General features: G+C 46.7%; 1 protein-coding gene across 1 annotated transcript; it reads right to left on the minus strand.

Moving 5' to 3' along the window:
• Positions 1-5,194: 5,194 nt before the first annotated feature.
• LOC6598200 lies at positions 5,195-6,229 on the minus strand. Its single transcript, XM_026990438.1, has 4 exons — positions 5,852-6,229; positions 5,707-5,789; positions 5,512-5,650; positions 5,195-5,451 (listed from the first exon to the last, which is right to left on the minus strand). The coding sequence occupies exons 1-4, from the start codon at positions 6,210-6,212 to the stop codon at positions 5,195-5,197; spliced, it is 840 nt and encodes a 279-aa protein (XP_026846239.1). The 5' UTR covers positions 6,213-6,229.
• Between the last annotated feature and the right edge of the window lie 6,544 nt (positions 6,230-12,773).

Genomic DNA, 12,773 nt, shown 5'->3' on the forward strand with positions numbered 1-12,773 from the left:
AAATGCCCCAATGCGTTATGTTTGGACTAATTATTCAACATTAATTCTAATTTGATTTGTTTATTTTGTATAACAAAATGTGTTTGCATTTTGTGTATGTGGGTGTGTGTAGGTGGCAAGAATTCAGCTCCCTATGTACTCGACACTGCAACAAAATACGTCCCCACCATCGAGATTATTCCACAGAAACTGGAACGCCTCCGCCCTCCTCTTTTATTCATTCATTTACTTGATCTTCTATCCTAGTGCTACAAGATCTACACACTGGTATATTTACCCATTCATTCTATTGCCCATGGTTAGACCCAAAGAACTACTCTTTTCTCTCAGTGTGTATGGTGGGGCCAGGGTGAAGGGCAAGTAGTAGGTTAGGGGGAGTGTTAGTGCAGAGCCCCAGCACCAACCCCTGATGGAAATTCAATAGAATTTTGTTAGGATCGTAATTAAATAACACTCGTCATTCGTCCGTCTATATGGGAACGGGGGGGTCTTTTCGTCCTGGACAAAACATTGTTTAATGCTCATTCGTGCGTACATATATCGGGCTATCAGTACGTGTGCATATAGTACCAATAAATGTGGAAGAGCCATGGAGCTATTATTAGATTTCTCGCCATTAAACAAAGGTGTGACGTATGTACATGTACGTGTATGTATTCCCGTGTTGATTATTCCACTATAGTTATTCCGAGGCAAAAAAGCCGGAAGCCCTTCTCTCACCCTTCTGCTCCTCCGAGCCCTTATCGCTGGAGCAATGACATATAGGAGCGCCTCCGAGCCCGAACTGGCGTTCATCATCATTCAAGGCATCGTCGCAGCTGCAAGTGGAATCGCCAAATGCCAAATGCAAACATCAGCAGAGCAGACGACAGCAAACACCAAACAAAAACCCGAGAGAGAGCATCACTTCAACCATAAGATACCCCTCAATCGAATAGAGTTCTTCAAAGAGAACTAATACATAAAACTGATCGGAAAAGAGCAAACATACATGGACATACACATGTCCTTTATGGCACTCTTCGAATGCGGAGTATAAGAAGAGCCAGACCTCAGGGCAAGAAATGGGAGTAGAGTTGAGTTTGGGGACTATTTAGGGTGGAAAAGAGTCCAGGAAACGCGGAGGGGAAGTCGAAATTCCCCCACTCAATGAATTCTGTTTGAAATGAATGCTCTGAATATGGATCTTTTGATCCTTTTGGCTCTTCCAATCGAACTCCACAGATCGATTTTGGTTTAATCATAGACCGCGACTTATCCAGAATTTACGTGCAAAAACTATTTTGCGGTCAGACATGGCTCTTTTTTTTATGGAGTTTCAAAGAGTCATTTACGCCCATGAAAAATGTAAACATACTCCTGCGAATATATGCTTTTTCGAGGTCCATCGAAGGCGAGGAGCATAGGCCCGTATATCGAGCATTCTTACATAGACTCTTACGTATGCATCGCCCTTCAGATTTTGTGGGTTGGATTTTGTATCATATTTTGGAAATCTTTCAGTCAAGTTCGGCATAAGATGCCAAAGAAACAAAGAAAGACCTGGCAAAAACAAGGAAACACCAAGATACACAACAAAGGCAGGAGTAAAGGATTGCTTCTCCCCATATGTAACACATAGATCAAAGAGACATATTAATCTAGCAAATAAAACCGAAAATAGGAGAGAAAGGTACAACACCAGCAGCAATTACTGGTGCAATAAGAATAAAATAAATATACTACAAATATATCATGAATTATTTTATGATATACGCTTCACTTTTGAAACCTAACGAACGCCGGCTTTTTACACTGAAAGACTGAGTAATGGGGCTCTACTGTAGAATGTACGAATACAGATGCAAATGCAATTAAGGGCATTGCCGATATGCCGATCGACAGCGTACACAATACATGTTATCCTTAGGAACCTATTACCATTACCATTTTCTACTTTCTCTGGGAGGGAAAATGCACCTGCCGTTTGGATGAGAGGGAAACTCATATGTTTTTTGGAAGTAGAAGTGCTTGGTTGTGTGGGAAAATGCTTGCTTTTTCGGTTTGGCAAAGAGCAATGCAAATGATTTAGCATTGGAACCCACAATCGAGATAATGAAAGACAAGCTGCATGCTGCCACAATATCCCCGAGAAGGGTTGTTTACCCGCCCCCGCTCTCACTCTCTCTCTCTCTCTCTCTCTCTTTCTCTCTCTCTCTCTCTCTCTCTCTCTCTCTCTCTCTCTGTCTCTGTCTGCCTCTGTTGGGTGGAATACACAGAACTTCTTGGCAGGACTCGAGAGCAGGGCCCTTATAAATAGGCAATAGTTTTTGCCTGCGAAACCACAGGAGCTAGACCATTGGCAAAGGGTGACAAAGGCCAGGGGTGGCACAGTGAACACCCGGTAGCCCAGACCACAGATCCCCTTTCACCTGTTTCGCCCTCCGTGTGCTGCAGCTGTGATGGGGATGAGGTGGGGCTTACGTACGTTAAGGGTATTTATGGCTTTTTGTAATGGAAAACCGCAGGCGTACTCTAATTAGCAAATACAGAGGAGTCACCCACACACACACACACACGCAGAGACTCGCACGTGCAGAGCATCTTTATTTGATACTACGCATACGCCACAGATGACAATGGTTTTTGTGAATTAGAAGGAAGGAAGGAAGAAAGGAAGGAAAGATGGGCGTCCCATCGCATGGACTTAGGTTACCTTGTCAATACCTGCTGCCTGGCCATAAGAACCAGAAAGAACCTTTAATGAGCACACAAAAACGACGAGATGAAGGAATGCAGCAAGAGATGGGCAGGCATGACGATTATAGGAGCGTACTGGAGCGTTCCTGGTGGTTAAAGCAGCTTTACAAAGATGCCCCAAAATCAGCATTCAGTTACGGGAAAAATTTTGGTATCTATTTCCCCACCGCTTAGAGTCTAAGTTGGACTCAATATTGGACTACAGTCGGGCACTGCATAGATATTTTAATTCTGAGATAAATAAGTTTCTTGATTTGGACATGAGAATACGCCATCTGTACCGCCACTTGGAATGTCAGGGAGCGGTAACAGTGCCCTGTAACCGGAAGCGGCCACAGGCTGTTAACAGAGCGCATTAGCCGGAAACGGAAACGATAACAGGCTGTTAACCTGGGGAGCCGTTAACAGCGCTGCTGAACTGCTGCACAGATACGAGTTCTCATGTCTTTTTATCTGTTAAATCGATTCCGATATTGTGGGTGTTCTAAAGGCATTAGTCTAATCGGTTATTCCAGCAGATAATATGGTCCATGTACATCCACGAATCACATCAAACACAAACGGGCAAGGGAAAACGCCAACAAATTAAGCTTTAATGAGCCAAAAACGACTACACATTTTTCCACACTTTGCAGTTGATTTATTTGCACAAATTGAACTGAATATACCCATATACATATGTACATATGGACCATATATGGCACTATATAGTATTGTATATCTTGGCGGATCGTTGGCAGCAGTAGGTGGGGAGGATTGCAGCCAATTAACGCTGCTGCTGCTGCTGCAATTAATTTTAAATGCAACGCATCAAAACTAATTGCTCAAAACTGAATTAATTAAAAAAATACACACAAAATATACAAATACTGTTTTCCAGTGTGAGCGAACACGAGCCGAATGGCAGATACCCTCGAAGGTTATTTTGTGGGGCAGGGGTACTACGTAGTACAGATTGAATGAGTGCTTCGATGCTGTGTGGATGGTATTCCATGGAAATCCTTTGGATGGCGAATCCTCTTAAATCGCGGATACCCCCCATGCTGTGCCCCCAAATGAAGATCAAGGAAAAGGCAAATGGAGGGAGGCAGTGGGAGGTGCGACAAAGTATGGCGATGCGGAGGCGCCATATTGTTAACAATTCTGTGTGCATACTAAAATGGCGGCCTCCCCCCGGAACCACACTTGCCCCACAGCGGGGGGCACAGCAGAAGCAGAAGCAGCAGCAGCAGCAGCAGCTCCCCTGACGCTGTGTTGTGTTTAATTTCTTTTCGCTGCTGCTACTGCTGCAACATCTACTTCTGCCTCTGCTGCTGCCTTTGCGCGTGGCATGCAAATGAAATGTCATAAAAATTGCAACTCTGCTGCGACGCTGCCGTGCTGCAACGCTGGCAGCGGCGTCAATGTTGCAGCTGCCGCACCACCATGGTCCATGCAGCCGCCGCGGCGCCCTCTGCCACCGCTGTCAACCGCAGCCATGAAGCAGCGACGCAGCGCGCATATTTTCCAAGATTTTTCTTTCCCTTTCCCTTTTTTTTTTTTTTTAATTTTAGAAAAACGCAGACTATTTTTTCTGTTGCTTTTGCTGCTGTTTCCTCGCGCTGTGGCAATGTTGCATAAATGAAAACGGGAATAGAAAAATGCACAGAGGCTCGGCACTGAACACACACACACGTACACACATGTCTCCTGGGAGAGACGAAGCAAAGCGAAGGGGAGGGAAGGTGGGGCAAAGCCATGGAAAACCATAGGAAAAGCCAGAGAAAGGTTGTGAGAGAGAGAGAGAGGAGCAGTGGAGCAGTGGAGAAGCCAACGACAGTTTAGAAAATGTGCAAAAGTATTAAATTTCAGTCGCCCAGAGCGGAACCATTGGAACCGAAGGAGAAGAAGAGAGAAGGAAGGAAAAGGCGTTGCGGTCACCATATCCCCATGGGCGGACGTACCACACGTGGCACCTCGCCGCGCCGCGCCGCGCCGCTCCCCGAAGTGGAACTGTAACCGAAGATGCAGATTGGAAATGGGGTTTGTGGCGGGAAAAGCTCAAAGGAAAAGCTCAAAGTCCATCCGCTGGCTTGAGACAACAAAAAAGACAAGGCAGGTGGCTGTAGGAGGGCGGGTGGATAGAATTGTAGATGTAGGAGTGCCTCAGCGATGAGTAAAAGGAATTAAAGTCGGCGTGCGGCTTAGAATATTCGCTATAATTATGGCCGCTCGAGAGCCGTGTGGATCGCGAGTGCTACCGAAGAGCGGTTACAGTGTGCTGTAAACGGCAGCGGCCACAGGCTGTTAACGGAGAGTGGTAACATGCTGTTAGCCTAGGATGTTAATAGAGCCGTTCCTCTGTTAGAGCTGCTGGCCTGCACAGAGGGAAAGGTGGAGAGGAATTGATCTGATTTGGATATAACTTCTATTGAATAATGAAAAACATATTTAAATGCAGTTTTTGACACACAGCTTACAACACTGACTGTTGCTCATTGGAAGGATCCATATCGCTTTGGCTGTGCTGCTGGCTCAGTTGCCGTGCTTGTTCCTGTTCCTGTTCCTGTTCCTGGCTCTCAACGGCCGGCTGCACTCCCTCAATATCCTCCCTTCGGCTCCTCCGTATGCCGTTCCTTGCAATCCTGCCATGCGGCATGTAGAAGCGGGAATGGTGCCACTGGATCTGCAACAGGTAGGAGTAGGCCACCAGCCCAAAATACAGACCGAGTACTGTGAGAAAAGTGCATTAGCAAGACTGAAAAATATGTCAACAGATTGTGTGGACGCTACGTAGAAGAAAAGAAAGGACAACGATTTCGTAATAGCAATAAAAACAGGATTTCAGGCCGTGCTGCAGGATGAACAGGGGGCACAGCAGGAGATGCACGACGTTCGTGAAGAGATAGATCCTAACGAGACACTGCCATTCCTGCGAAAGAGACCAGGACTGCCATCAAGGACCCTTTGTATGGCCAGAAAGCATACCAAAAAGGTGCCAACCATCAGCATGGCCGATCCGATGAGGTAAGCCATATATCCGAGACGGCCTATATACAGCATCCAATTACCTGGAAAGAAGGAAGTGGTATCCATATCGCTATCCACATAGGAGCCCCTTTCATTCAATTACTTTCACCGAGCACCAGGCATATCGCCGAGGAGCACAGCTCAAAGAACCCCATGAAACAGCAGCCCACCCGGAGATCCACACAGCAGCAGCATTTCTTGAGAGTGCGGCGCAGTCTCTTCTTTCGGCGTTCGTAGGAGACATCCCTGAAGTCCGAGGGCACCCCCAGAGACGTCTCCTCGTGGGAGACGTAGAAACCGCTCTGGTCCGAGGGCGCCTGTAGAGACTCATCCCCCTCGGAGTCAAGTTCAAAATCACTGGAGGATTCCTGGGGAGTCGTCTGGGTCTGGACATCCGACACTTGCCGGGTCCAGCGGTGCGGCTTAGGCGGGATTTGGGGTGTGGTCTCCCCGCTTTTGGGCATTATGTTTGAGGTCCACGCACAAAGAAAGGTTTCCTTAGTCTAATCTTTTATTTCGAAATTTTGGTTTGGCTTTGGCTTTGGTTTTCCCAAAAATGTCATATACTTGTGCCTGCTTTCTGTAGATTGTCAAAAGCAAAATCAAAAATTTGGATCTGCACGAAAATCTATCAAAAAAGTAATCTTTCTTCTCCTGGAAACGCTTTTCCTTTTCAACTTCTTTTCATGGAAAATGCTCTCTGCTGCTGCTGTTGTCCTTTTTGGCTGCTTTTTCCCCAAAAATTCTTGTCACATTGGCAACATTTGGGGGCCCTTCCCTCCTCTCCCCCAGTGGAAGATATAGTGCCAGTTTTTTGGTCACAAGCCCGTAACCCGTAACCCGTAACCCGTAACCCTAGCAATGGCCATGCCCCCTGTTCTGTTCCTTCCACAACTTCCGACATGCACTCAATGCTCTGGCTCTTGATGATGATGTTGCTCCAACTTCTGTGGACTGTGGACGGGCCTGGACTGCTGATGACCACAGGACATACCCCCACACACCCGCACACTTGACAGGCACCACATAGCAGCAGCAGCAGCAGTAGCAGCAGCACACTCTGCCTCCGTGCCACTGCAAGAACAGCTGCAGCTTCTGCAGTTTGCTCCCTAACTCTTTTCGGACCGTTCTCCGCCCTTTTTGCATCCATCTTGAAGCCTCCTGCTGCATTCCTCCTCCTACATTCTCCTGCCACCTACCTCCTCCGCCCTTCTGCAGCCCCTCTATCAACTCAAACAATGTGACCAAGTGCGTGGCAAAGTTCTTCCACATTTGGACAACTTTCATCGGACTCCTGCCACTCAGCCCCTCCCCTGTTCTCGATTCGGGCCTCATATGGTATCCTGTCCAGCGTCCTGTGTGTCCAGGAGGAACAGCGGCGGCCCTGCAGGAGAAAGCTGATCAAAATTATTTGAAGCTTTTGCAATTTTTGTAATTAAGCGAACAAAGCCAAACATTTGCTCAGGCATTTTCCCATCCATCCAGCAGGAGGCGGTGGCTGCAGCTGCAGCTGAAAGTGGCAGCTGAAAGTGCCAGTTTTATTGTGTGCCCCACTGTGTTACGCTCTCGTCCCTTCACAGTTGTTGCAAAGTTGCCGGACAACTGCAAAAACTGCAGCATGCAAATCGAAAAATAATTACAATTGCGCAAAGTTTTAAAACGAACAGAGAAGAGACAACTGGAGACCTCATCCCCAGCCACGCCCTGCAAGGGGGAAGTGTCCCTGATTTCTTTCCGTTTCCGAAGGACAGATACACAGACAGAGACAAAGACCGTGCCACACACATAGAGGCATACCGAGGAAGGGCAGACAGAGGCAGAAGGAAGTGTGCCCAGTGGTGGAGTTGTAGATGGAGTCCACATGTGTGAAAGAAGAACGATCTGTGGCAACAGGAGGCATCGAAGGAAATCAGGGGCTACAGCACGGAAATAGGAGGCGCTGAGCGGACAATAGGAGGTAGAAGGGAGTAGAAGCAAAGCAGAAGGCAAGTCGAGAGAGTATCAGGTAAAGGCAGAGCTCCACTGAAAGAAACAGGAGACTTTATTGGCTGTACAATATGTTATCGATCGATCTACATGGGTCTTTATAGCCAAACAGTTTTATCTAAATGACGTGCAGACCTCTGTAATGCCCAGCACTTGTACCACCTTCTACTGGTATTAAGAAACCCCGATGTCGAGCACAATTTTTTGTTGATGCATTAAGGAAACTCTTTAGATAAATGCTCAAATTCATTATCATCATTATCCTTCAATCCAGTTCAGTTCGAAGCTATACTCTACAGATAAAATAGTTGTTTAGTTGATTCTAAAAGCCAGCAAAATCTAGAAGTTCCAGGTCTGAAAACATTTCTCTGTGAGAGCTGTCAGAGAGCGGTAACAGTGCGCTGTAACCAGGGGCGGTAACAGGCTGTTGGCACCACTGTTGCCGCTCTGTTACAGCTGTTGCCCTGAGCAGTGTCACTGTTATGGCCTTTGAATTCCCCTAGAACCATATAGATGGAATACCCATGTTTTCTTAATGTGTAAAGTTCGTTCTACTCGAAGTAGCAGTTTTTTCTCAGTGTAGGGAGGAGAGTTTTTGCCCAGGATGTTTCCTTCAGTGCGTATATGCTTTGAGAGTGCATTTTGGAAGAGGTGTTCGGTTGGGAGGAGGAATAGGTGGAGGAATTCTCCGAATTTCGCATTAGACACACATTCAAACTGTTAATGCGTTCGTCTCTCTTCCACCATTGTCTCTATCTCTCTCTCTCTCTCTCTCTTTACCCTGGCAGAGGAAAACTTTGAAAACTCATTCAGTGTCATGTAGATTTTTCGTATTTTTACTTGTGCCCCCTCCCCCTGCCCCCACCCCCACGACAAAAAATAATTGTTGCCTAACTTTTTGCCCAAGCTCATAAAACTGTGCCCGTGCCTCCAAGCCTCGTGCTCCTGCTCCTTTCTGGACCCATTATTCGGGATCCTCTACTCCCGGGCCCCATTATCCGTGGCACCCCCTCCCCCTGGCACCCTGCTGGCACCTCCAAGCCAGGCAGTGGCATTTTAAAACTATTGTTCATTTCAAGCATCAAGAAACTTCTCAAATTGTTGCTGAAGCGCTGTCGAAACTTTTTAATTTTGACGCCCTGGCAGGTGGTGTGTAGCCCTGACCCACTGTCACTGCCATGCCATGCCAGGCCAGGCCAGGCCAGAGCTGCGCTACCTCCTTAAGAGATGAAATGGGGAATCACTTAGAGGGAATCACTTCTGTAAGAATAGACCGTGGCTAAGGGCCTTAGGATTGCCCAAAAATTCCGTCCCTATTCCCAAATAATAATATGCGATCACTTTTTCTACCATCATTGGACGGAGCGGATATGGAGAGAAGAAAGTAATTGAATTCATTTTGGATTCGGTGGAAAGCCACATGATTAACAGAGTCTGTAGAGTGAACAGAGAGTAGCAGACTCTGTAGAGTTAACAGAGAGTAGCAGAGTCTGTAGAGTTAACAGAGAATAACCGAGCCGAGTCTGTAGAGTGAACAGAGAGTAGCAGAGTCTGTAGAGTGAACAGAGAGTAACCTAGTCTGTAGAGTTAACAGAGAGTAGCAGACTCTGTAGAGTTAACAGAAAGTAACCGAGTCTTTAGACTTAACAGAGTGTGAACAGAGGGCCAAGCCTCACCTCATTCTGTGCCGGATTCTCTCTCAAGCCATAATTACTTATTGTTTTAATTTTTTTAGAGTGCCCTTCAGGTCCCTGGAATATTCGAATAATTTCTGTGGAAAAACAAGTAAGCACATGTCTGCCCATTGCCTTTTAATCAATCGATTCCAAGTTAATGTCGCTTAATGTACGTATCGATGAGACACTGATACAATCTGAGCTCTAATCTCATTTGGCATGGTATTTCGTGCTTCACGCACATTGCTCATACGCACCATTAGCATTAGGCAAAGAGGAAGGCACGAGAGCGAGAGCGAGCCATTACCACTGAGTCCCCCATTGAGACACTGGTGCGACCCAGACCGGGCATCGCCTTTGATTCAATTAACTTTGTTTATCGCGCATAATGCATGGATTATCAATATCAATTGACGTCAATTTCGGTAACGGGGGGGGTGGACCAAGGAATCTTAGCAGAGTCGTCTGCACGGGAAAAATGTTTGGACAGCATTTTGTGCTGAGGCATTGAAAAGTTTTCCCCTGTTAATGCCCTTACAAGAGGGTATGCGGAATCAAAGGTTCTCCCATCTTGCCTGGCATGTTCTTCCTTTCTGATTGAATTTGAAGGGTATCTGGAGCTTCGTTTATCGGCTTATTATCCCACTTTATGCGGCTATTCGGTTGTGGCTGTGGCTGTGGCAGCGGCAATGGCATTTCAATTAAATCCTCCCCCATCTAATTGAATTGAATGGAAATTGAATTGAACACTGAACCATAGTCCATGTGTATCTGTGTATCTGTGTGCCACTTAAAGCTGACCCTGTGACCCATTAAAGGCTCACTCTTCTCCCTCTGCCCCTCTCTCTAGCCAGGATCTTCTGCTGCTGCTGCCACTTGTCCTTAGTTTTGTTGCAAGACGAAAGGGCACAAAACCCAAGTTATTTTAATTTCAGCTTAAGACAAGGATGAAGTTGATTGGTGCTGACGGGGCCAAACAGACAGACAGAGAGGGAGAGAGAGAGAACTTTTTATATGGCTTTAATTGCCACACACTCAGATAATTAAAAAGTTTTCTCACCGCGCTGTAAAGTGAAAAAATCTTTGCCATATTCCCCCATCTTTAATATCAGGAAGTGTTCCACTTAGGTTCATGGCTGGAAAAAAAGGCTGAGGGGGGCGGCACGGATGGGTGGGATCAGGGTGAGGTGTGGGGGGGAAATAAGGGGTATGGAAATCAGGATGAGGCAATGTCTTTACAGGGATTAACGTGGTGAAGTCGTCGTCGTCGTTGTAGTCGTCTCCACCAACTTGCCACAATTTATGCATTATTATTTGCCTCTCGCTTTGGCTGTTGTGGTTCCTGCCGCTGTTGAACATGTCATTCTTTGCACTTGTTTTCCCAGGGTGCCTTCAGGTATGCCAGACATCAGTGGCCCCTGGCAGACATTTATACTATTTGAGTGGCAACACAGCACTCGCCGACACCCAAAAGGCCCCACCATAGATGAGGCATTTCGTCACCAATTAGTATTGCATTATTATTGGACAGCACTGTACTCAACCACAAACCCTGAGCGGAATGCAGCACAGTGCGTGCCTTTCGTATGTGGTGGGGGGCCCATGGGGCCCAATTTATTCACGAATATCAAGTGCAAGGCGCAAACTTTGTCCCAAGACGTGACCATAATTGTGTGGTTGCCAAGCAATTTTCCCACTTTCGTGGCTGGCGGCTGGTGGCTGCTGGCTGCTGCCTGCTTAAGGGACGAAGAATATTGATGTCAGTTTCCACCTGTGGTTGCAGACGCCTCCGGTGTGTGCAGGCACCTTCTACGGGTGAGGTTCTATCTGCGGGTCCCTTAGTCTCTCTTCTGTTTAGATCGTCTTAAGAAGGCCTTAAGAGCGCAGTTAGAGAGCGGTAACAGTGGGAAGCGGTAACAGTGGGAAGCGATAACAGTGGGAAGCGGTAACAGTGGGAAGCGGTAACAGTGGGAAGCGGTAACAGGCTGTTAGGACGGGGCTGTTAACAGCGCTGTTGCTCTGTTAACCTCCCCCGATTCGAATGCATTCAAATGGCTATGAATTTGTACATTTTTCGACTCATCATTATTAATTATAGAAGTCCCCAAAAAACCCTTTGGTTTGTGGCTACTCCAGGGTATCTCCCAGTCGAGGGACGTGCCGAAATGGTCCCATTTCGTTATGGCCGAGCCGCCCACCTCCGCGAAAAAGGCTTCGGAATGAGAGAGAAGCAAAAGTCATTTGGCCAAGGTTCACATAATCAAGGCATCTCTCTCTGTCTCTCTCTCTCTGTCGCTGTCACTTGCCATCTCCCTCCCCCCTTTGTCTCTATTTATGTCTATTCTTATCTCATTCCCAGCTTATTCTCTCGCTCTGATTTCGACACATCAGCGACGACGACGACCGCGTTGGCAGAACGTCGGCAGAATGTAATTTGCTTTATGGCTTTGTAACCGTTACTTTTCATGTACACACACATACATACATATGTACATATGTCTATCTCTTACTCAATCTCATACCAGCTCTATCCCTCTCCCTCTCTCTCTCTCTAGCACTCTGTCAATTGCGTTTTCGTTGCAAAACAAATTTATGCAGCACTTCGTCACGTCAGGGCTTATTATTGTTAAAGATTCTGCATTGCATTTCCTGGCATTTCCACAAAATAAGTTTTAATTAAAATTAAAATCAAAATCTGTCTACAACTCCAGCTGTCTTTCTCTCTCTCTCTCTCTTTCGCTCGCTCTGCAAAATGTTTACTAATTTGCATTGCATCTTAAGACAGTTTGCACCTTTGGCATTCTTAATGGGCATTACAACACCTTTCCAGGATGCCAACGATGCGTTTAAGGACTTGACTCCCCTATCCCTATCCCCTATCTCCTCTCCCACCCCATGCCACTGTGTTGCTCGTTTGGATTGTGAAGTTTTTGGGGGCACGGGGGCTGAAACATTTTATTGCCTTCATATTTTCCATGTCCTGGATGTCCTGGATGTCCCGGACTTCTGTCATAAATTGCACAAACCTTGCACAAATGAACCGTACACTAGAGTTAGGTCAGAGGAAGACACAGCACAGCTACAGGAAGCAGGGGGACAAGAGAGATGGAGATAGAGCCACAAAGAGGAAGAGAGGCAGAGAGGGAGAGAAGGGTAGAGAGATAGGGCAGACTTTGGGGATACACACCGAGGCGCATACATAATTTGAATAACTCACAAAAATGCACATTTATCGCATAATTCTGTCGTACATCAGGACGGGCAAGGACACACACACACACGCACGCAGGACCCTGCCACCCGCATCCCTGTACCATCTTTATCTTAAGAGAGACAGGGATAGAGAGAGTAGGAGAAGAGCCA

Source organism: Drosophila persimilis, unplaced genomic scaffold (genome assembly GCF_003286085.1).
Source record: "Drosophila persimilis strain 14011-0111.01,24,50 unplaced genomic scaffold, DperRS2 tig00000579-arrow-pilon, whole genome shotgun sequence".
Classification (NCBI taxonomy): Eukaryota; Metazoa; Arthropoda; class Insecta; order Diptera; family Drosophilidae; genus Drosophila; species Drosophila persimilis.

Coding starts and splice junctions, on each gene's coding strand:
- LOC6598200 (XM_026990438.1), bottom strand. CDS start 6,212: ATGCCCAAAAGCGGGGAGACCACACCCCAAATCCCGCCTAAGCCGCAC. Junction 5,651..5,706: donor TGATGGTTGGCACCTTTTTG/GTATGCTTTCTG, acceptor TCTCTTTCGCAG/GAATGGCAGTGTCTCGTTAG. Junction 5,452..5,511: donor TGTCCTTTCTTTTCTTCTAC/GTAGCGTCCACA, acceptor CTTTTCTCACAG/TACTCGGTCTGTATTTTGGG.